At 46.4% G+C, this 22,272-nt stretch overlaps 1 protein-coding gene and 1 long non-coding RNA gene across 2 annotated transcripts in view; one reads left to right on the top strand and one right to left on the bottom strand.

Moving 5' to 3' along the window:
• Positions 1–21,884, top strand: part of PLCB2 (phospholipase C beta 2) — a 36,970-nt gene extending 15,086 nt beyond the window's left edge. The window contains exons 7-32 of the mRNA XM_026044850.1: positions 1,076–1,151; positions 1,520–1,620; positions 2,240–2,406; positions 2,611–2,757; positions 3,058–3,215; positions 5,088–5,170; positions 5,556–5,640; positions 6,350–6,521; positions 7,079–7,176; positions 7,837–7,933; positions 8,672–8,756; positions 9,215–9,339; positions 10,143–10,297; positions 10,703–10,867; positions 11,638–11,737; positions 11,944–12,048; positions 12,527–12,618; positions 13,058–13,154; positions 13,931–13,984; positions 14,635–14,848; positions 15,089–15,257; positions 16,565–16,641; positions 17,182–17,277; positions 18,295–18,352; positions 19,026–19,112; positions 19,825–21,884. Of these exons, the coding sequence (XP_025900635.1) occupies positions 1,076–1,151; positions 1,520–1,620; positions 2,240–2,406; positions 2,611–2,757; positions 3,058–3,215; positions 5,088–5,170; positions 5,556–5,640; positions 6,350–6,521; positions 7,079–7,176; positions 7,837–7,933; positions 8,672–8,756; positions 9,215–9,339; positions 10,143–10,297; positions 10,703–10,867; positions 11,638–11,737; positions 11,944–12,048; positions 12,527–12,618; positions 13,058–13,154; positions 13,931–13,984; positions 14,635–14,848; positions 15,089–15,257; positions 16,565–16,641; positions 17,182–17,277; positions 18,295–18,352; positions 19,026–19,112; positions 19,825–20,097 (3,136 nt within the window). The 3' untranslated portion in view covers positions 20,098–21,884. The remainder of the gene's footprint in view (positions 1–1,075; positions 1,152–1,519; positions 1,621–2,239; positions 2,407–2,610; positions 2,758–3,057; positions 3,216–5,087; positions 5,171–5,555; positions 5,641–6,349; positions 6,522–7,078; positions 7,177–7,836; positions 7,934–8,671; positions 8,757–9,214; positions 9,340–10,142; positions 10,298–10,702; positions 10,868–11,637; positions 11,738–11,943; positions 12,049–12,526; positions 12,619–13,057; positions 13,155–13,930; positions 13,985–14,634; positions 14,849–15,088; positions 15,258–16,564; positions 16,642–17,181; positions 17,278–18,294; positions 18,353–19,025; positions 19,113–19,824) is intronic.
• Positions 13,531–15,953, bottom strand: LOC112952063. The gene is made up of 2 exons (XR_003250322.1): positions 15,889–15,953; positions 13,531–14,056 (listed from the first exon to the last, which is right to left on the bottom strand). It is a non-coding gene; the product is annotated as an uncharacterized LOC112952063 (long non-coding RNA).
• Positions 21,885–22,272: the final 388 nt, after the last annotated feature.

Raw genomic sequence — 22,272 nt, 5'->3', positions numbered from 1 at the left:
TGCCTAATAGTCCAGATTAAGAGTTTCTAAGGCTTATAAAAGTATTCGGCATCTCCAGGTGCAGGTAAGTGGTCAGTGGGCTTTCAAACCTCCATGTCTGCATAATTTTGGGGATTGCCACTAAGCACCTGCCTTTGTCTTTAGACATTTACATCGCTTTGAAACAAAGCAAGGGCGCAATAAGTTTTGCCTTGCAAAGGGCTGCTTGGGAGCTGATATATAATGAGTTTGCATATGTCTGCTGTAGCTCCCACTGAACATTTTTCAATGTTCAAACCCGCATTTGGCACTTCTTGCTCCCATTATTTGTCTGGGAGCACCAGAGACACCAGGAGCTTAACAGGATCGACACCTGAATTTATCCACAGAGGAGTCCTCGCTGCTGTTGGCTGGGAGCTTCTGAAAGTACAGAGATTCCAGTTATTGTTAGTATTACATTAAATGGCAAAGATTCTGCAAGCTGAAGGCTTGACAATGAATTCTGCTCTGCAGACCAGTGCTCGACTTTCTAAATTGAGGTTGAGCTTTGGTTTCTGCAGCAGCCTCTGTCCTTCCATCATGTATCAGAGCACCTTCTTTGCCTTGGACTTGTGAAAAGCCTTTGCTTCCCAGGACATAAGAGTTTGTCTTGATCCACAGCAGCAAATGGGCATGCGATAAGTGACTTGTGGGAGGAAATGTCCCTGAGAATTTGAAGCAGGATGTCAAGGAGGGCACTTCCAAGAGGGCTCAGGGGAAGGACAATCAACTGTGATTTTAAGGATAAAATGATCCATTTTAGTGGCAGAGCTCCTATAGAGTCCACAGCAGAAATATTTTTGAGAGTAGTCAAAGATTTGCTGTAGAGATGTCGCTTTGTAAGCCTTGGTCACCAGGTACTCCCCTGAAGTAACATTTTCTTCTCTTGTTCATGTTTACAATTTTCCTGACCAAGTTTACATTTTTTTCATGATTTATACTGACCACCTTGCTATATATCTTGCACTCTGGCTGTTTCCCCCAGCTGCCAAGTCCAGATTTTCTGACATTCCCCCAGTTACACTATGGTTCTGATGTTTTGCCCCTCTCTGCTCAGTATTTTTCAGATGTTTCCTGCAGATAGGAAGCGGGTGGAAGCAGCTTTAAGTGCTTGTCATCTTCCCAAGGGCAAGGTAAGGATCCGACCAGGTAGTCTGAGGAAAGCTTTGCCTACTCTGCCCATGATGCTGTCTGAAAAAAAAATCAGCAGCCCAAACACTATGAATTTCTCTGAAGCCCTTTACCCTCCTTGTTAGGTGCCTTGCCCTAACTGCAGCCACATCAGAGGCAGTTTGCTTTCCTGTCCATTCAGAGACAGGCCATTGCAGTGCTTCTCCTCCCCATCTACTCTTAAGAGCTTGCTGGATGCTCCAGTTGCTCATCTGTATATTGTTGCAAGCAAGTGCTGTAATTATCCTCTATCTGTGGGTGTTTGGTGTTAACAGAGAAGTGAAGGCAGGAATAGGTTTGTGACACTGCCTGGGCTCTGTTTTGTTTTCAGAATGATGCTATCAACCCAGAGGACTTCCCTGAGACTGTGTATAAAACTTTCCTTATGAATCTGTGTCCCCGGCCTGAGATTGATGAGATATTTACCTCACAGTAAGTTTCCCTTAAGTGGGTTTTGAGACAAAAATGAGGGATAAAGGAAGGGAGAAGGATAGCTGTTCTGGGTAGTGTGGCTGGTCTTGAGCCTTCCTRAGAGGGCAGGTACAGAATGGTCCTTTAACACCTGCACTGATAGTCTAATAGAGAGGATGAGGCCTTGCTGGGCTGCAGGAACACTCCTCARGTGATGGGGCTTGTAGCCACAGCCAGACAAGGCCTTGTACAGGGGAAGAACAGCAAATCCTCACAAGTCACCAGTGGTTTTTTGTTTGTTTGCTTTTCTGAGCAACTGTGGTTTGTTAAGTGGACTTCATTTCRCAGAGCGAGCAACTTACCACCTTCTGAAACTCAGGCCCTTTCAGAGTTCAAAGCAGAGGCTTGAAATATACCCTCAGCACAACCTGTTAACAGTATGGAATTAATTAGGAAGAATATAGAGGCAGAAGGAAGGCCACAGTGGGAAGCGTTTACATAGGCAGGATAGRAATTGGTGGGCCCAAAGAAGTTACTGCCCATTGGTAACCAGAGGAGGTACGAGTCTCTCCTTTGTGAAGTTTTCCTGGGTGATACACAGGAACCTTAACCCCGATCCTCTGTAACTCTCTTCCTGTAGCCATTTGAAAGCTAAGCCCTACATGACCAAAGAGCACTTGGCAAAGTTTATCAACAAGAAGCAGCGGGACTCTCGCCTCAATGACATCCTTTTCCCACCAGCTAAACCTGAGCAGGTGCAGAGCCTGATAGAGAAATATGAGCCCAGCGGGATTAACATCCAAAGAGGTGAGTCTTGCGTAGCACGTAGGTCTGGTTTTCTCTCATGTCCTGCTGTGGAGGTGGCAGGACAATAGCAGAGGATGTCACCTTGTCTGCTGCCCTCACTTTCTTAGCTCAGTTCTCCCAAGTGCTCCATGTTATCATGCAATGGCAAGGAGGTGCCAGAACCATGTTGTGGCCTAGCCATTAACAGCTTTGTTTTCCACACAGGACAGTTGTCTCCTGAGGGGATGGTCTGGTTTCTCTGCGGCCCCGAGAACAATGTGATAGCACTGGACAAGTTAGTGCTGTACCAGGATATGACCCAGCCACTCTCACACTACTTCATCAATTCCTCACACAACACTTACTTAACAGGTAGGGCAGTTCCATAGCGTACCTCAGTTCGCGTCCATACATGCCACCACAGAGGACACACGAGCCATTCAGTCAGTTGATCAGCCCTGACTTTGGAGGGCCGAGGGCAGTGCTACATCCTGAGGGATGGGACAAATGCTGTGCATGGGGAAGGCCTGTCACCCTGTTACCTAAAACATCTTGCCAGTCTGCCCCATGTACAAACAAGGCAGAAGACCCTTTCACTTCAACCTGCACAAAGATGCCCAACATGAGTGAATACTGATGGCCACCCCATCATCTTCTTGTGCTCTTCTCTAGCTGGCCAGTTTTCCGGCATCTCATCTCCCGAAATGTACCGCCAGACGCTGCTGGCCGGCTGCCGCTGCGTGGAGCTGGATTGCTGGAAGGGCCGGCCCCCAGATGAGGAGCCCATCATCACGCACGGCTTCACCATGACAACCGAGATCCTCTTCAAGGCAAGGAAGGAGCTGCTTCCCACATGGCTTGGTCCCTTGCTGGGTTTTAGACTGAGCTCTGTTCAGGGAGGCTGGCTAACTGCGGGGACAGCAGGGCTGGACTAGATGCCCTGTAGAGTTCCCCTCCAACCTGAAGGATTCTATGATTCTGTCACTATCATGGGCTTGAGGGCAAAGATGCCTCAGAGCAAAAGGTTGACGGGCAGATGACAAGTGAATGAAGTTGTAAATAGGAGGAGAGGCCAATAGATATGCAATTGGTTGGACTTTGCCTATGTTTATGGAGTGGGAGGAGCAGAAGAGAGGTTGTTAGCTGGATAAAGATGAATGAATGAGGGACATAGAGGCTGTCAGGTAGGAGCGATGGAGAGGTGGTTGAGTAAGATACATCTGCATACATTGGGTTGTGCAGCAAGGTGAATGTGTGGATAGAGGGCTGTGTGAGAAAGGCATCTCTGTCAGAAAACAGGAGGAAAAGAGATTCTAGAAAACAAATGCTGTCTCCTAACTGATCTACAGCAGCTTTGTGTGGCCTACAGCAGCACATGGGAGCACTTGGGAGGAATATTTCCTAATTAAGACTCACATCCTAATTACCTGTCTGTGAGCAGCGTGTTCAGCCTCCAGGATGCTGGGCAGACAGCTTCCTAGGACCCAGCTCCCAAGCTTCATGGCACACAGTCCAAAACCTGCTTTTCACTTGGGAATTTAGGGCACTTAACCGCAGTTATGAACAGCTTGTAGGTTAAAAATCAGTGCAGCACACGTTTTTTTCTGTACTCCCCCTTTTTTTTCTTTAAGCTCTTAATACTTATTCTGCAACTCCCCTCCAGTTCCCACACTCCATTCTTAGTAAAATATTTATGTGTGGGGGGAAAAAACACCCCTGATGCTTAGTAATGATCAGAGGTATTGTCATCTTCAGTGTCAGTAAATTCCCAGGTCCTGTGATCCCGCTGCTGCTTTCTGCACAGCAGTTCACTGCAGAGAGCAGAAATAATGACAGCTGTAGCTGCTGTAATTGCAGCAGGTTCTGCTCTAGCATTTGCCTGCACCTCAAGGAAATTGTCACTGTTAACTCAGCATGTGCCCAGGTTTTAGTTTTATATAATAAGTAGATCTTCCCTTCTGCAGATCCCTCCCTTCTCTAACGTTGCTTGTGGCCTTTTAAAAGCTCCTTCTGCCCCTTTGCCTGCCCTGAATGCTGAGGGGTTATTTGATAAGCAGTCCAAGTGGTCCACAGAGAAGCAACTGTGGCAGCCTCTACCCTGCTAAGATGCTTCCTGACCTGGAATTTAAGGGGAAAGCAGAGAGAGCTGCTCGGTTGTTTGGGAGTTGGTTTTGGGGGGGAAAAATGTGGCCTTTTGCAGGTGTTTAACCTGCAGTCCTTTTGCCACATGCCATGGTCTGTGTGATGTTAGTGCACAAAGGGACAGGAATAAAATCTGGGAGGTAATTACAAAGGAGCAAATGATACTTCTTTAACATTGCAATTAGCAGCACTAGGAAAGGAAATGGGGGAAAGTTTGTGGCAGTTTAATAGGGGCTTGGGGAAAAATAGGATTATTTTTTCCTACATCATTAATGCTGAGAACGTTTCCATGGTATTTGCATTTGAAATGTCAGCCCTGCTGGTTGCTGAGCATTATGATGTTCTTTGCTGCTAGTCAGAAGGATTTTAAAGCCAGGTGAGATGGTAGAGAAATGGGCAGATTCTGAGGTAAGCATAAATCAGGTTTGAAGGAGTTTAATATGGTGCTTTGTCCATCTTTCAATGTGTCAACTTCAGCCAGTTCTGCCAGGGGCAATCACTGCATGGCTGTGTTATTAGTGAGTGCTTATCTTCCCTCTCTGCCCCTTCCCTTCCTTTAGGATGCCATYGAGGCCATAGCAGAAAGCGCTTTCAAAACATCTCTCTACCCTGTTATCCTGTCCTTCGAAAACCATGTGGACTCGTGAGTATCTGAGGCTTGGGACCAGGTGTGGAGGAGCAGTTTTCTCTGCAGAAAGTCCTCAGGCAAAGCCTGCGTGGTGCTAAAGGGCTTCCTGCCTTAGCTTTAGGGAAGTGAACTGAAACACTGGTGGAGATATTTGAAACAGGTCAGATATGAGAGGTAAGCTACAGAGTGAAAGCCACCCTAACTGCCCATAGCTGGGTGAGGGGACAGTTATGGATAAAAGAGATTAGTCCTAAGGAAGTGTTTCAGAATCCATACATTTATCTATGAAAAGGTAAGAGATTGTTTTCTGGGTTGCACCTCAAGATTGTTTCTCATGCTAAGCTGTGGGCTGGACCCCTTGCTTTCCTGCTTGCCCCTGTCTGATTTTCTTGTTTGTTAGGCCCAAGCAGCAAGCGAAGATGGCTGAGTACTGCCGGACCATATTTGGTAACATGCTGCTGACAGAGCCCCTGGAAAAATACCCAGTAAGTGAAAGCTGAGGTGGGATGGGAAGAACTTGGATTAGTGGAGAGGTTGTTATGGGGGAAAAAAATGGTTTCTTGCAGTCTTGAAGCTACAAGCAGTGAGCAGTTTGGTAGTTGCCAATGGTCCAGACAAATGGCCCTATGCAGGTAAAAGGGAGAAAGAGGATGTGTGTTCAGGGTGTTAATTAAATTAATTATTAATAGGCCTGTTGCTCTCGAAACTGGCAGCGTATGTCCAGAAACACGGTTTCAGTCACACATCCTTGTTCTTGGCCCCCCTACTCTGATATCTTAATTCAAATCTGCTTCAGGCAGAGAGTTTAAATATGGTCTGAATACTGATGTGGGACTGAGAGTCTGGAATAATGAGAAAGCCAGAGGTGTGTGGATTGCCCCAGGTAATATAGATGGGTTTTTTTAAGCTGTGGTACAGGGTAAGTAATTGGAAAGATCATGGTGTGCACAAGCAGCAGAACTGGAAGATGCATAATGCTAATCTGAAACTTCAGGAAGGTGAAGTTTTAGGAGAGATCTGCATAGATAGAGTAGGATGTGCTAACAGGTAGAGAAGTTAAAGTCTGCAATGGTAGAGAGAGGTTTCCATGCACTAGTAAGTAGCCAGAGGAATGGTAATGGGAAGCATAGGAGAGCTAAGTGTTTAAGATCTGTCTGTGTGCTATAAATTCAGTATGAAATTTCTCTGTTACAGTTGAAGCCAGGAGTTCCCCTACCAAGTCCTCAAGATCTCTTAGGGAAAATATTGATTAAGAACAAAAAGAACCAGTCTGTGTCAGGAAAGAGGCAGAATTCCTTGAAGAAGGGGAGAAATGTAGAACCAGAAATCACCGAGCTGCCAGCCTCTATGGATGGGGAAGATACAGGTACGTTTGAAGGGAAGATGGACTGGTACTGCAAGATGAATAAATCTGGCCCCAGGGAAACCTTCCAGATCAGCCCCATAGTACCTCGGGGGCAAGCTGATAGCAGTCATTAATTCAGGCATCCTGAGAATAAGCATAAGCTTAGCAGATAAATTCAGCTTTCAGACTATTTTCAGAGGCTCCATTTCAACCCATGCCATACAGCCAACGTCATTCCCTGCCCATCAACCTTGCTGTCTACTCTGAGGTTTGGGGTTGTCTGCGTTGGTAGTTCACTGGTAGCGTTGGCTGTTGGTTTTATGGAAGCCTGGATAATTATTTTACTGCCTGTAACTCTCCGATAACCTTCATGTTCTTGATGGTTTATAAAACCTTCGGTCCTCATTCTCCTCCCCACCAMCTCAGTCTTAAGTATTGGGCTCAGGGTACAAAGACAGAACAGATCTCATACCTCAGCTGCTTCCTCCTGTGTGGCTTGGTTGGGTGGGTTTACAGAACTCCCATTGCCAATGGTTAATGTTGGAGGTTGAGTAAGCCATCCGTGTGCATGTGCTTAGTCTGGGCAGGCGACGTGGCTGAAGAGGAGCCAGAGGAAGAGGAGGAACAACTGGGAAACCTGGATGAAGAAGAAATTAAAAAGATGCAGTCAGATGAGGTACTGTCACTCTGTTCATTTTCTGGTTTCTTTGGGGCCTCACCATCCTGAGTTGAGATTAAATCCCAAATGGGAATGAGCTGCACTRTGACTGATCAGAGACCTGCCCTCCCCCATGCAACAAGGCATCTGCAGGAGAAACTGAATAATACAAATGATGTTGCAAGCATATGGGATATGGCAGGAGAAGTATTATTTCTGAGTCTGCCTTGGATAATGTGTATGATTTGGAGATAATTACCTGCCTGAAGGGTGTTTGCAGAGGTTTAGCCTTAGCCCAATAAAAGCTGCTAYAGAAATATGAAGTGCAGCTGCTTAAGGAGTATGTAGCTGTTCAGCGTCCCCTTGAACAGAAAATGTGTTTCCCATTTCCATCTTCCTAATATCAGTCAGAGAGYAGGGGAAGCAGTGTCCCAAGTTTGTCCCAGACTCCATGTTTTGAGAGGTTGAAGAGATATCTCATCGTACCAAATGTCTTGGTTTCAGCTTCAAAGCCCTGCCCCTGCCTAGGAAATAACTGCAGTTCTGAGAAGCCAAGGAACCTGGTGTGCTCTGCTTAGAGCAGCTACTGGATTTCTTTGTGAAGCCCAGGTGTGTTTTGTGTCTTTGCTAGGAAAGGTGTCTTCATCTGTCTTCTCCTGGGTTTTGTTTCCTGCCTAGGGCACTGCTGGGTTGGAAGTGACGGCGTACGAGGAAATGTCCAGCCTAGTTAATTACATCCAGCCCATCAAATTTGACTCCTTTGAAGTCTCTTCTCGTAAGTTGAGCTCCAGCCCTCTCAGCATCCTGAGCATCCATGTGAGCAGGGTGTTCTTTGTCACCTGACTTTGTCACCTATTTTCTATCACACTCTCTCTGTACCATGCGCTTGGCTATACCAGTGAGAATGAAAGGAAATAGTCTAGAGGTAAAGGATGTTTCTGTGGCTTTGTCCTGCTCTTTCTGAGGGCAGGACTGAGCCCAGCCCTAAGCCTTGTGACTGGCCTTCCTCTTCTTCCATGCTGATTAGAACTGTGGCTGGTGACAGAGAGGAGCTATCTGAAATCTGGAAGGTGCATCCAGTTTCTTAACACCCAATAGCTTCCTCTCAATGGTTTCCAAAAGAGGGCCTAGCTCTCACTGAGTTGTTGAATTCAATGATGAATTCAAAGAAACAAACAAAAAGGATGTAAGTAGGGGAATGAAGAAGGAGAAACTTGATAAAATAAGGAACTCTGCACAAAACTTTGCTTGGAATATTAGGATTTGCTGGAACTAAAACTCCATGTGGAAGCTGTGCTGCAAATTTCGGTAGGGTTCAGCAAAGAGAGGCAAGGGCAAAAGGCAAAAATCCTTGTGATTTAAGCTCTACCTAAGCAATTATAAATGTACAGTTGAAATGTGCAATCCCCCGTGTGGAGCTATGTGTGGCCAGCTCTAGTCTCCACAGCCAGGTTAAGAGACAAGGGCCTAGGGGTACCTTTTGTGTAACTGCTTTTCTATCTCCCATTTCCAGAGAAGAACCGGAGTTACGTCATCTCTTCCTTCACAGAATTGAAGGCTTATGACCTGCTAACCAAGTTCCCTCTGCAGTTTGCAGAGTATCCTTTTGCCAGCGGTTGGTCCTTGTTGCCAAGGGAGCGTGAGAGCTTAAGACATTGCATCAGTCCATCAAATGCTGGCAAAAATCTTGTGGGACTTGTGGGTATTGATGTGAAGCCTGGGTAAGGCTGAGGTAGCTGTGGCTGGCTTCTAATTTCAGGATCCAGTTAAATCTTAGTCAGAAGTGAATAAACTGTGTGGGTGCCAGAGACATAAGAGCTTCTAGGGTGGCTTGGAGGCTGTTGGCAGATTCTTGATAAGATGCATCCTGCTCTGGCAAAGCCCTGATGGCCAGATTCCTGCTTCTAGAAGAAAGGGATATGGGAAAGAAGCTACTATTGAACCTTCTCATTTGAAAGGTTCTAAATCTTTGGTAGCATCTCATAATTTAAACATATGAGCTAGGCCCAAGGTACCCTGAAGTGCTCCAGACCTGCTTCCGATAGAGTAACTGTAGATATAACAAGCGACAAATGAGCCGGATTTATCCCAAAGGCACCCGGATGGACTCCTCTAATTACCTGCCCCAGATGTTCTGGAATGTGGGCTGCCAGATGGTGGCACTGAACTTCCAGACCATGGGTGAGTGCCATAATGTCCTGCAGGTGTGGGATGCTGCGTGCTCCTCCACACCTCCACCTCTTCCTTCACTGCCATTTCCCAACAGTGCAGTTGCTCTGAATGTGCTTGGGTGCCTTGTGCTGCTGTGCCCTTCCTTGCTGCCATCCATCATCCAGGTCCCATGAGGGCCTTTCGTTGCTGTACAGCCAAGTTCAGGAGCCTAAAAAGAAAGAAAAGAAAATCTTCCAGATGAAACTGTTCTCTCCTCCTCTTCCTCCTTTGCTCTTTTCATATATAAACAGTGTGGGAGACTAGATACAGGATGAGAGAGGGAAAAAAAGAAGAAACTTAGAGAGGGTGTGAGAAAGATTGGTGAGGAAGAGGATGTCACGCTAAAGATGGGTGTAGAAACCAGAAGGCAGTGTTAGCGAGGGAGGAAGTAGCAGTGGAAAAGATGGGCTTAGCAAAAGCCTGATGGGCTGAGAAAAAGCCTGGAGTGAAAGAGGAAGGAGTCGAAGGGTTCAGAAAGCTGCTCACTTCACACCTGAAACAGCAGGTACCTCTCAGAATAGATTTTAATCAAGCTGCACCCATGGATTATGGTGCAGTCACGAACGGCCATGCACTTTTTGCAAAACAGCTGCTGCAATATTTTTCCCTGATGGATTCTGGGGAGCTTAATTAGTTTATGACTTGGTGAGTTTGGGGCTAGGAGAGTCTGGAGAAGCACAGCTTATTTCAGCTCGCTCTCACCACACAGTCCCCTTGGATGAGGTTCCATGGGAATGTTTTCCTCACTGTGGGCCTCTGCTCCCTGCTCTCAGAYGTCCCCATGCAGCAGAACATGGCTCTGTTCGAGTTCAATGGGCAGTGTGGCTACCTGCTGAAGCACGAGTTCCTGCGGCGCCCAGACAAGCAGTTTGACCCCTTCTCCGTGGACCGCCTGGATGTGGTGGTGGCCAGTACCCTGTCTGTCACGGCAAGTACCAGCCCTGCTGCTCCTCCTGCCCCACAGCCACTGCCTGTAACTGGCAGCYGTGTCCCCACCCTGCAGGGATCATAGGGATGCTGAGGGGCCTGTGTGAGGGCGTCACAGCTTCCCATTTTGTTCACTGTTTGATATTAATTACACAGAAGTGGGAAATCAGCAGCCAACACACAGAAGGATCCAAGGCTGCGAGGAGCGGGAGGGATGAGGATCAAGGAGGTRCTGAAGCAAGAACCGTGGGGGAAGAAAGGGTCAAAGGAACAGCGTATTGCAGTGCTGATTGGAAGCAGAAAGAGTGTTTGGGGTGTGGGGAAGGACTTTGTCCGGGAGCCAGGGGTGGCTTCTTCTATGATATTTTTTCCTGCAGTTGCTAACTATGTTGTGTTTTGTTCCTAGATCCTTTCTGGGCAGTTCCTCTCAGACCGCAGTGTGAAGACCTATGTGGAAGTGGAGCTCTTTGGGTTGCCCAGGGACACCAAGCGCAAATACAGAACCAAGCTGACCTCCACTGCCAACTCCATTAACCCTGTATGGAAAGAGGAGGCTTTTGTTTTTGAAAAGGTAGTAGCATTTGATGGTAACTTGGATAGAAAGGCTTTAGACATCCTGTGGGTCAAAACAGTAGGGATTCCTTTCTGGGGATCTGAAAGCTTTAGACACACCAGGAGTTAYCTGTTGTGCTCTCGGATAAGCCATATCCCAAACAATTCTCTCTGAAGATTTCCATTTACAGGTAAGAGGTTATAGGGAAAGTTTCTGGAAATAACAGACATCAAAAGTCTCCCCTCTGTGATGCACTGAATACACTTAACAACTTTGAAAATACCAAGCACGAGGAAGCAGAAAAGAATTAAACCAATGTGGTGACACAGTACGATGAGAACCAGATAGAGGACAAGTAATGGAACCAGAAGGGAGGTTCTGAGGTGTGCCAGGTCATGGGAAGATGCCACATCTGTCCACAAGAATTCAGTGGTCTTTACTAATGCAGCTACTGGATTATGGGAAGTAAAGTGATAGTAAGGTTGGGGTTACGAGGGCAAAATCCWCGTTACACATTCATCTCTGTTAAGCACACTGTGAACCAGCAGGCACTTCTAGCCTACTAAAACATCTCAGAAAAATCTTTTGAGGCTACTAGTTATTTTTTATGGCAGAAAAGGCAATGGAAGGAGTGAGGGGGAACAGCCCCTATGGCAGAGCTCCTATGTTTATATAATCCTTCCAAATTCATTTCCTTTTCTGGCAAATTGCATCATGGAAGTTGGGATTCAAGGAAAAAGAGTGACACACAGGTGCATTTCTCTGTTTGGCTGTTTTGTTCCCCACAGATCATGATGCCCGAGTTGGCATCTCTCAAACTTGTGGCCTGGGAGGAAGGAGGGAAGTTCATTGGGCACCGTGTCATTCCCGTTATTGCTGTGCATTCAGGTAAGTCTTGTGGAAATGCCTTCCCCTTTGGCTCTCCTCAGACTTGTGAAYTGGAAACTGGAGAAGACAGAAGCATCTGCATATTTTGCCACTTAGTCCCTAGTGTCGGATGCACTTACAGGCCTTCAAACTCATCCTGTTAGAGCCATGGACTATAGCAGGGGGAAGGACTGGGTCAACTGGTCTCTTGTGCTTCCTCTTTTCAGGATATCACCACGTTTGTCTCCGCAGCGAGAGTAACATGCCACTCACTATGCCCTCGCTCTTTGTGTACCTGGAAATAAAGGACTACGTTCCTGACGCATGGGCAGGTAGCAGCCACCACCATGTAAGGGGGGAAGACATGGGGCTGGGCTGAGGATGGCAGAGACCTTCATCTTCCTCCTTTGAAGGGGGTTCTTGCTGATCCTGGGATACGGTGATCCTTCTTTTTAGAGCAGATGKTCAAAAGAGGGGATGAAGGAGGTGTACGCTGAGGGTCTTTATCTCTGCAAGGTTGGAGCACAGAGATGTGCAGCTTATTAATGTCTTAGCCTGGCTTTGACCTTGGCAGCAATATCCTCTTGTCAGCTCCATGTAATAGTCCCTAAATGTCAGCCGTGAGCTTTCACCTCAGAATGGGACCGGGGCCAAAAAAAGGAGTCCCTTCCTTTTATGCTAGTAGAGATGGTTTTCAGAAGTAGAGAARGTGAAACATTTTCCTCTTAAGCCAAAAAAGGAAACCAGAAAAACAGGAGAAACAAAAATATACTGAGTTATTTGATAATCCTGACTTATTCTCTTTTCTAGACCTGACTATTGCTCTCTCCAACCCAATTAAGTTCTTCAGTCTCCAAGACAAGAGATCAGTGAAGCTAAAAGAGGGCTCGGGCTCAGTGAAGGTGAATTTTTCTGAGTTCTATCATAATCTTTCAAACCTGATGCATGGATTCCACCTGAAATAATGGAAAGGATTGCCAAGAGGCTTTCCACTATCCTGGAGCAAGGCTGTCCAAGAACGGATGCATCTATTTACTTATTTCTGGACCTGAGGCCTTGCCTGGAGCTAGAAAATACTCAAGACCAACAGCTGTGGAAGGAGCATCTGGGGGTATTTCGTACATTGCTGAAGCTCCTTCTACCAGTGAAGGTTACCACCATTGTCACTGGAGAAGGAACTTAGCARTGTGATGTACTTGAAAGCCAAGACAAACTGAAGCTCAGGAATGCAGGAAGCGTATGCCAGCTCTCTGGGGGTCTTTGATGGCCCTTTTGGTCACTAATCTTTTGGTCTCCAATTCCATATGCTGTGCTTTGGTTTACCTCTGGTCTTTGCTTTAGAGGCCTGAAGCACACAGAAGCTTCCCTTCTGCTGAAACTAACGGGCTGCCCGAGTTCACCGGGAAATTCCATATTCCCTTTTCAAACGGACCTGCAGGTAAGGCTGGGGAAAACTGCAGGTATCCCAGCCCCAGTTCTTGTGTCTAGTGTGGGTGTGCATTACTCCACAGTAATAATAAAGTAATCTTGAGTATCTACTGAGAATGCCAAGAAGTGAAGGAAAGACCCAACTGTATGAACATCATCTCTGACCTCCAAGGCAGGCAGGCTTAATGCCTGTTAGGGTAATATTGCTGTTTCCATGATGAGGGCTGTAGATTCCAGCCTGAGGTAACTGAAATCAGTTTCTCTTGAGAAATACAGACCGGATTTCAAGCATTTACACTCATCTTCCACTACCTTTTTCTCTGCTGAGATATCTGAGCTTCTCCTGCGTTATTCTGTATAGCATCAGTGATTAAAAAAAAAAAAAAAAAAAAAAGGAATTGTCCTAGTTAAAGAGAGGATTTAAACTTTTTTGGACTGATTAAATTTCCAGACAAGATCTTTGGAGATATCCAGAAAGCTTCAGATATCTTAGTATCAAAACATTGCCTTTCCTCAAGTTTCAAGCCAGAAAGATCACCTCCTCTATAAAAGTGTAATGTATGCCGAACCACCAGTAGCTTAAAATCCAATTAATACAAAAGCAAACGCCCTTTTTCTCTGTTGCAGGCAGGCATTTCTGCTCCCATTTCTGTTGCACCTGGCAACAGAGTCCCCGAGCACCTCTGTAGCTTGCTTAATTCAGTCACTTGCTGTTCACACCAACAACTGTTCCGTGGCTTGTGTTCCTGCTGAGCTCTCCCCTCTCCATTTCCTTTGTGATTTCAGGAGCAGCAGCTTTGGCGACAGATGTGAACGTGAAAGCAGCAACCCAAATTGCAGGTAACTCCATTCWTGGTGTTTGCCTGGGCAGTAGCATTGTCCGTTGTCTCACAGCTCCTGTCTGCTCAATTTCTAAGTGGGATAGAGATGAAGAAGTCWGTTAATTTTTATACATTCCACACCAAGAAAAACTTACTTCCCTTGAAAAAATGACTCCCTGTGCTGTCAGCCACAGATAACTGCATCTCACTCACTCGCTACTGCTGCTTGATAACGAGTTCTCCAGCAGTTCACAGGAATCCTTCCCCCTCAGTTTTTTGCCTGCTTGAAAAGCCCTTTTATTCTTTCTTCACAACTGAGGGAACAGCCATTAAAACTAGAAGGGCTCAAAGCACCTCAGCTTGTCATTTGGCAAGTGTCGCAATAGGCTTCACACATTACAAGTGCCCTTTTATTATTATTATTATTATTATTATTATCATCATCATCATCATCTCTGGCTAAAATAGCAAGAGGCTGTAATTCCTCTGGCTCTACCTAAGCCAGGCATCTACCAGTTGCTGAACTGATCTGTGTGTAGTGCTGAAAAGAGGAAGGAAATCTGAGCAATGGCAGTGCTGAAAAAACCTCTCTGACCCCCTGCAAAGCATCACAGCAGTGTGAGAAGTGCTGTGTAAGAGAAGACAGCTCATCTTTGTGTTCTGTTTTAGAGCCACAGACAGCTAGCCTTGAAGAACTGCAGCAGATGAAGCTCTTTCTGAAGCTGCTGAAGAAGCAGGAGAAGGAGCTGAAGGAGCTAGAGCGGAAAGGAAGCAAACGCAAGGAGGAGCTGCTGCAGAGATATTCCGCCTTCTTTTTGGAGCCTGTGTGCCATGGAGGCAAGAAAAGGATGATATATCCTGGAAAAACTCAGAAGAAGAAAAGGTAAAATACAGCACAGGTCTCCAGCAGGGCTAGCTGGCTTGTCTTTCACTCCCCCACTTCTGTGGGGTGGCTTTCTTCAGAGAAAAGTGCAAGACCAACGTGCTCCTCTTCTCTGAAACAGGCACAGAACATCTCACTGGGTTTGTAGAGCATCAGATGTTCCCACTGAGAGATGGGTAGGAAGGTCAGGAAGGTGTCAACACCTCTAGAGGCAGCTCAGCTGCTCTATCTGTTCTGCAGGAGCATCACCACAGATGACCTTGGTACATGGGCCAGTGCTGTAGAAACAGCAGAAAACACTGAGTGCCGAGTTCTGGAGCTGAGGGACAGGCTGGAGAGGGACCTCATGCACCTAGGGGAGGAATACCACAACGGGGTTCGAAAGAAGAAGGAGCAGCATGCCACAGAGGTAAGGGCTGCATGTGGCCACACAGAGAGCACCGAGGACAGTCTGAAAACCATGTTCCTCTTCACAGAAACCGAGCTCAAAAAACGTGTCCATGAGTCAGGCAGAAAGCTTTACTCCTAGTGCACCAGTTAGCCCTCACAACAGGGCTGGGGCTCATTAGCCTTCAAAGTCGGAAGGAACTTTCTTGTTTGACTTGGTGGTTATAGAAGTAGGTGTCTGCATAAGGTGTTGCCAACCAACYAGTCCCACAAGTGTGTCTGTGTTTCCCATGTTCTCAGAGCTGCTTCTTTGAGCTAGCAGTAGAAAAAGACACGGTAATGCCTGGAAACAAGTTCCAGTCCATAGATGCTGGTGATAAACATGGGATATGTCATCTATTCCAATGAAAGGGGCACAATTCCAAGATTTGGAGGCCTTTTCCCATCGTAGCTTGCCAGAGGACTTTGCATTGTCTACCTTCAATTTGAGGCTCTCTGGTGCAGTTTGGCTTGCCAGGCATCTCACAGGCTTTTCTGCAGAACCGGCTGGCCCATTCCCACCTCTCCAGATAGAAACAACTGCCTCCTGACAACTAGTTTATCTGGAAACCACGTGTATTGCCAGACACAGAAACCAAGAGAATAAAACCTACCTGTCTCAGGGTCCTTTTAAAGAGCATAGGACTTAGTGAGCAAGTCCCCCAAAAAAGAATTGAGAAGCCTGCACAGCCCTCAGCCCTGGAGCCAGGGTTTTCTTTCCTTTCAGGCTGTCTCTCAGCAGGCAGCAGTGCAGAGGGAGCTCCCTACACAGGTTATTCTGCTAGTGAGATGCCCTAAGAAAGAAACTGAATGTACTTGCCCTGTTACAGCTGCATATCACTTTCAAGGCAACTATAGCTCTTCCTGACCTTGTTCCCACAGAGAGAAGGTCCAACACCTTGCAGGCCTCTGTCCTTTATAAGGTGGGCTATACTGCTCCAACCCATCTGTCCACAGGTGCAGTGAATCTGGCACTGCCTCCCATAAGAGCAGAGCACTAGGGAGCTCTCTGCAAGTAGGGTAGAGGGTTGTGACTTGGGCATGCAGCTGCTTTGGGAGTCTAGGTGCAGTCTGGCCATGGGCAGGATGGCAGGAGCTGGGTATGTGCCCTGCCTTGCTGAGCAGGAGCACAGGTTTGCCCAGAGCCATGAGGAGCAGCCAGCCTGGCCACTGGAGCCCAGTGCAGGGAGGGATGGAGCTTAGGCTGGTGGTAATTAAAGGATGGTAATTGAGATGGGGGCTGGGTCTCATCATGGTTTGCTTTTGATCTTGTGTTGCTCCTTTAAACAGCAAGTTACCAAGATAACAGAGCTAGCCAAAGAGAAGCAGACAGCTGAGCTGAAGGCACTGAAGGAAGCATCAGAAAGGTAAACTGCTTGTTTGAATAATGAAGGAATCATGGAGGGCTCACACTTGAAGCAGTATTTCCTGCCAGGAGACTGTGGTCTTGGAGCACTCTGGTCATCAGCTGTCTCCACTCAGACTTTTTAATGACATGAGAGCATCTGGGCTTCAGTGCTTGAACAAATTGGGAGAATCAATTCATTAACTTCTAGATAGGCCCTGGGCTGTAAGATGGCAGATAAATTCAGTGTCAGTAAATGTAAAACAACATGTATGAGAGGGGATGATCAAGAGCAGGGGAGTAACAAATGCCTATAAAGTCATAAATAATATGGGATAAGAAAGTCATTACTCCATTTCTTCTAACTGCAGAAATGGGGGGGTACTTGATGAAATTCTTAGGTGGTAGCCCTGCTGTAAGTTTCTTGCTCCTATGGACAAATGTAGAGCCAAATTCTGAAATTATGGAAGTATGGCAAAATGGAGAGGTGCTACTAGTGCTGCTTTGGTACATGGGCTGCATAATCCCTTCTGTCTCCCTCGGCACGCTTTTCTCCCTGCAGCAATATTAAGGAGATAAAGAAGAAGCTGGAAGCAAAGAGAGTGGACCGAATACAAGCCATGATGAGAAACACCAGTGACAAGGCAGCTCAGGAGAGGTACTGGAGTAGCTTTGCCAGGCACAGCAGCAGCAGTGCTGCTCGGGGCAGACAGCAGCAGTACCCCTCAGTCTCCATCATCACTGGGAAGCTCTTTAAAGCAGCCAAGCAGGTCATGGCACACACAGACAACTTGGCATAGATATTGCTTGCTCCTGGCAAGCGATTTGCTTGTACTGCCAAGACCTGTTTTACTCTCTAGACTCTTCAAAGGCCTGAGGGCAGTTGAGCCTTTGGCTYAAAAGGCAGTTGGAGCCCACATGGAAATGGGGGGGAGAGGCCATCCAGGAGGACAGCCTGCACCTGGAAGAGGACCTTGTGGTAGCACTTGCCACGGGGTCCTTTATTCATTTTAGCTTCTTGCTGGGGTGACAGAGCATCTCCCAGCCACTTCATCAGCAAGCTAAGAGCATTTCCAAATCCTGTGCTTGTCCTTAAACCTCGACAGGCATCTATCCCTCCWCAGAATCCAAGCCAGGTCTTCTCCATCCTCTCTAGAGTCTGTTTGCAGCCGTTTTCAGCACCTCCCTCAATTAGGAGGCTGTCTTTAGGCATATAATGGCTGTGTTTTTCTCTCCATTTCTGCTTATTATAAAAATAAATATTCTGCTACTGAGCTTGTGCACTCAACCACTGCATGCTATGATTCAGTGTAGCACTGCCTGCTGTAATAAATTCACATGGTTAAGGGCACATAAGAGGGCACATAACCTCTTTTGATATCCCTACACATAGCAAGGTCCTTTTCATGTTTGTTAAACTGAAAAAAAAATCGATTTTACACCCAATTATTTGCCTTATGTTCAGCCAAGTTGGAATGTTGTTTATTTGCCCATTCCTGAAATTACAGTAATTTCCTTATGGGAGAGGATGTTTAATGAGTATTGGCACACCTGTGTCTCTGTGGGTACCAGCAGTCCTAGCTTGCTGTATGGCACTTTATCAGTGTTGATAAACAGGCTTCCTATAAAGATAAGGGATTGGTTATAAGTTTTTATACCTTTCTTTTATTTCAAGGTTAAAGAAGGAGATTAATAAYGCTCATATTCAGGAAGTAGTGCAGACTATCAAGCTGGTAAGTTCTGGTGTGACACTGTCATGGCATCTCCATCTCCTCCAAAATGGAGGTCTCCCACATGGCTCAGCAGTATGTGGCGTAGGCAGAACTTGAATTTAAATTAAAAGTATTTAAATTCTGTTAAAGTGTTGTCGCATCAGGGACTCTGAGCATGTCCTTCAGACATCCAAGCTGCAGCTAAGACACTGTCCTTTTTAAGATAACACATATCCCATCAGGGTTTTGTCAGCCCTCCTAGCTGACAAAGATGCAATGCAGAAGAGAACTCTCTAGCATACAGAACATTTCTAATTCAAGGATTTAAGAGAGAAAAAAAAAAGTACATATAATTCTCATTGCAACCCCCACATTAATTTTATTGTGTGCACAGTTTTGCAGAAGGGGAGAGGGTTGTGTCTCAGCTTTACCTGTCACCCTGCAAAGCAAAACCTGTGCCAGGGTGTGTGGGCACATACTGGGTAAGCTTCTGCAGTGCTGCCCTGGCACTAGAGGTCAGGGTCATGGGCRTTGCACATATAATGGAGCCAGCAGGAGCTGTGGGAAAGGAAGATAACTGTGGGAATGCACTTCACAGCCCTGTGTCTTGCTGCTAGAAGCTTAGGATGGCTAAGGCATCCCATTTTTCTTATAAAACCAAAGCTTTGGGCATTTTTTCCTTCTGTTTTTAAAGGTGACAGAAAGGACAGACAGATACCAACGGAAACTGGAAGAGAAGCAGACGGATAATCTGAAAAAAATCAAGGAGAAGGAAAGCCAGGTAAAGGCAAAAATGAATCTCTGGCTCAGTGCTGTGATGCAGTAGAGTAAATCCAAACCACTACAAGGGCTTGGTCTTCCTTGTGACTTCTTTAATTAATGACACACTCATCCTACCCACACACACACTTCAGCCACCCAGTGCTCAGCACGCAGGGAAACTGAATGGCTTAGAGGGTGGTTCTACAGGAACCTGCATGGATCTAACTCAGAAGTGCTGCTACGTTCCTACCTTCCTTGTGCCAGCACTAGCATTCACCTATTCCTACAAAAAAAGAAACAAACAAATGCTAAATTTAGTGTGTGATGGAGCTGTGCCCTTGGAGGAGATGAATTTCATTCCTAGGTTACTCAGTCTCTTCTGACACTTGCATAGAGACTTTCAAGTTGCTGTGAAGTGACCACACAGTCTTACTTCATCTCAGACCTCAGTGCAAATCAAAATACTGTAAATCAGCAAGCTGCACCCTATTCTYCCAACCTTTTCCCCCTTCTTCTGCAGGGAAGCCAAAGGTTGCCTGGGGCACCTTGTGCCACATAGGGTTGCAAAACTGCTATATATATATATGTGTGTGTGTGTGTATATATATATGCGCTATAATAGAGCAAATTACTAACACTTTGTCATGCAGTCTTCTCTCCCTTAGCATTCTCAGCCTGAACTGGGCTTAGCTTCAGTGCTTCAAAAATGATTTGGGGGTTTCTGTTTGCAGCTCCAGCAGGAGGCAATGGTGGAGTACAAAGAGAAACTGAAAAGCTTGGCCGTGGAAGTGCAGGCGACGGTGAAGAACTGGCCACAAGCAGCCCTTCCTGCAGAGCCACGGGTGCAGAGGGAAGCTGTTCTGAGCAACACCCAGGAGGAGCGAGGCTCTGCAGAGCACCGGGCAGACCCCATCCCAGCAGCAGAGGTGTCGACGCTTGCGGGAGCCGTGGCTGAACCCGTGGGGGCTGAGGCAGCAGCCGAGATTGAAGAAAGCCGATTTTGACATAGGCTTCCCTTGCTCACCGCTTCATTTCCAGAAGGATGGTTACCTGGAAGACGCCTGAAATCCTTCAGGGATTACTACTTTATTATCCTAGCTATGGGAGGGAAGCAGGCTGAAGGGCTCATCCTGCAGAGAAGGCTTGAATTCTTGGTTTCCCTAGCCTTAGCAGCGAGGTGTTTCAGTGGTATGAAAAGGCCTGGGAGTGAAGGTGAACGAGCACTTACTGTGGATCCAGAGCTCCGTTTTCAGGGCAAGTTTCCTGGCAGTTCTGCTCCCACCACAGAGTAGTCTTTGAACTGAATCACTCTAAAGGAAAATTAATTGAAAGACACTCTCGGGTAGCTCACCTTTTCGCTCCAGCTGAGAGGTGGCCCAGGCTAAACTCTCTGTAAAGACAGYGTGGGCATCAGCTCTTCAGCAAAACCTGTTCTGCTCTGAAGTACCTATCTACTGGTGACACTACTTGCTAAGGCAGTTGCAGCCTCTGTTTATAGGTGGAAAGGTTTGATAGCAGCTCATATTACTTTTTGTCAGCACCTCCTTGCACAACCAGTGCTGGCTTTTAAAAAGGTCCCTCTCTGCACAGACACAYGAGGACAGTTTCAGTGTGTTGGCATCCACACAACACCATTTTCTCCTGAGGAAATGTGCACCACCAGTGTGGTTGCTTTGCTTTCTTTTCAGCCTTGTCTCCATTCCTTGCAGCTGTTTCTCACTGCTGATTCTAACTTGATGACTCTGGGAGGGGCCTTCAGGCAAGTTCTCAGATGTGCAGCTGACCCCTCTTGAAGACCAGGGAGTTTTCAGGTGGCTCCTCAGCCAATGCAAGACACACCAGAAGTAACCTGAGAACCCTGTGACTTGTCCCCTTTGCAGAATACTCACCTGCACCGATTGGACATACTAAAGCTTCCCTGAACTCCCTTTATTTTTACAAGCAAAGCTAACTTAGCCTCTTATTTTAGCCATCACATAACAAACTCTAGCACATTTTGGTAAATTATTTGAAAATATTTGTTGACCAAATGAAGAGCCATCCAGAAACAGCACCCCTGAGCACATTTCTTTAAGGAAACAAGTTGAGTTAGTAATATTCACAAAGCAGAAAGTACAGCAAGCCTGAGGCTGCTGTTGTGCTTGCTGGTCTCCCAGTTAGTGAAGACAGAGGCTCAGCCTCTGGTCTTTGGGAACCAAGCAACTGGAAGGATGTGCTCCAGCTTCCAGTCTGGAATATGTTGAACACTGCTCAAGTGGAAATGGGGAAGAAAATCCCAACTTCAACCTGCAGGGGAGCAGATTGGTGGCTCCTCTGTGTCCCAGCAGCATCAACCTCCACCTCCTTGCACTGGTAAGACCATCAATATATTGTGCTGTTCCAGCCACCTCTTGTTGCCCCTTTATAGAGCCTCAGAAGATAGGGTGTTTTTAAAGCCTCCTGTAGATGGGAAATAGGTGAGAACACTGTAAGAAAAGGTGCCTGCAACTTTTGGTGATTGGAACCTTTGTCTTTAATTGGAGTCAGGAAGAGGTGACCTTGACCACAGCAACTGCTGCCATCCACCTGAATTTCAAGTAGTGAAATGCTGTAGTGGAACCTAATCAGATTCCCCTTTGCCCATTTAAAAAAAAAATCAGGTTCCTATCATTTCTGGAATTATGCTAATCCTAAAACAGGCAGTGGCTGTTCGAGGGAACCTGTTACACACAGAACCTGCATTCATGAAGGCATTATGAAGTGCTGCTATAAGAGAGACCCACTTGGAGCTAGCAGAGACAAGATGCTCCCAGGCTGGTCTGACCCCCAAGAAGAGACCATTATCTCCCCCTATAGTGTTACATAATACTGGGATTATGTATTGTAAATTTCTGACTTATTTATTTTCTAAAAAATAAAACATTTCTTCAAAAAATTGTATCTCCCTCCCTCCCTTTTTTTTCCCCTTGAAGTTAGTGTATAGGTAAGTCCCAAGTGTTGCCCAGTGTGAGCATGTGATAATATAGACCGTTAAACTCACAGTTTTCTGACATTTGTATCCGCAGGTCTCACTTTGAGTGTCTTGAGTCACCAAATACGCAGTGGGACTTCTCTTAAACAGCCTGTCCATGATCCCGTCCCTTCACAAAACTCCTCCTCACCGCAAGCTCCCTCCTATATCAAATACCCAGTTCTAGCAA

Source organism: Nothoprocta perdicaria, unplaced genomic scaffold (assembly GCF_003342845.1).
Source record: "Nothoprocta perdicaria isolate Ctin4 unplaced genomic scaffold, notPer1 scaffold_389, whole genome shotgun sequence".
In the NCBI taxonomy this organism is placed as follows: domain Eukaryota; kingdom Metazoa; phylum Chordata; class Aves; order Tinamiformes; family Tinamidae; genus Nothoprocta; species Nothoprocta perdicaria.
This window is presented reverse-complemented; position numbering and strand designations above follow the sequence as displayed.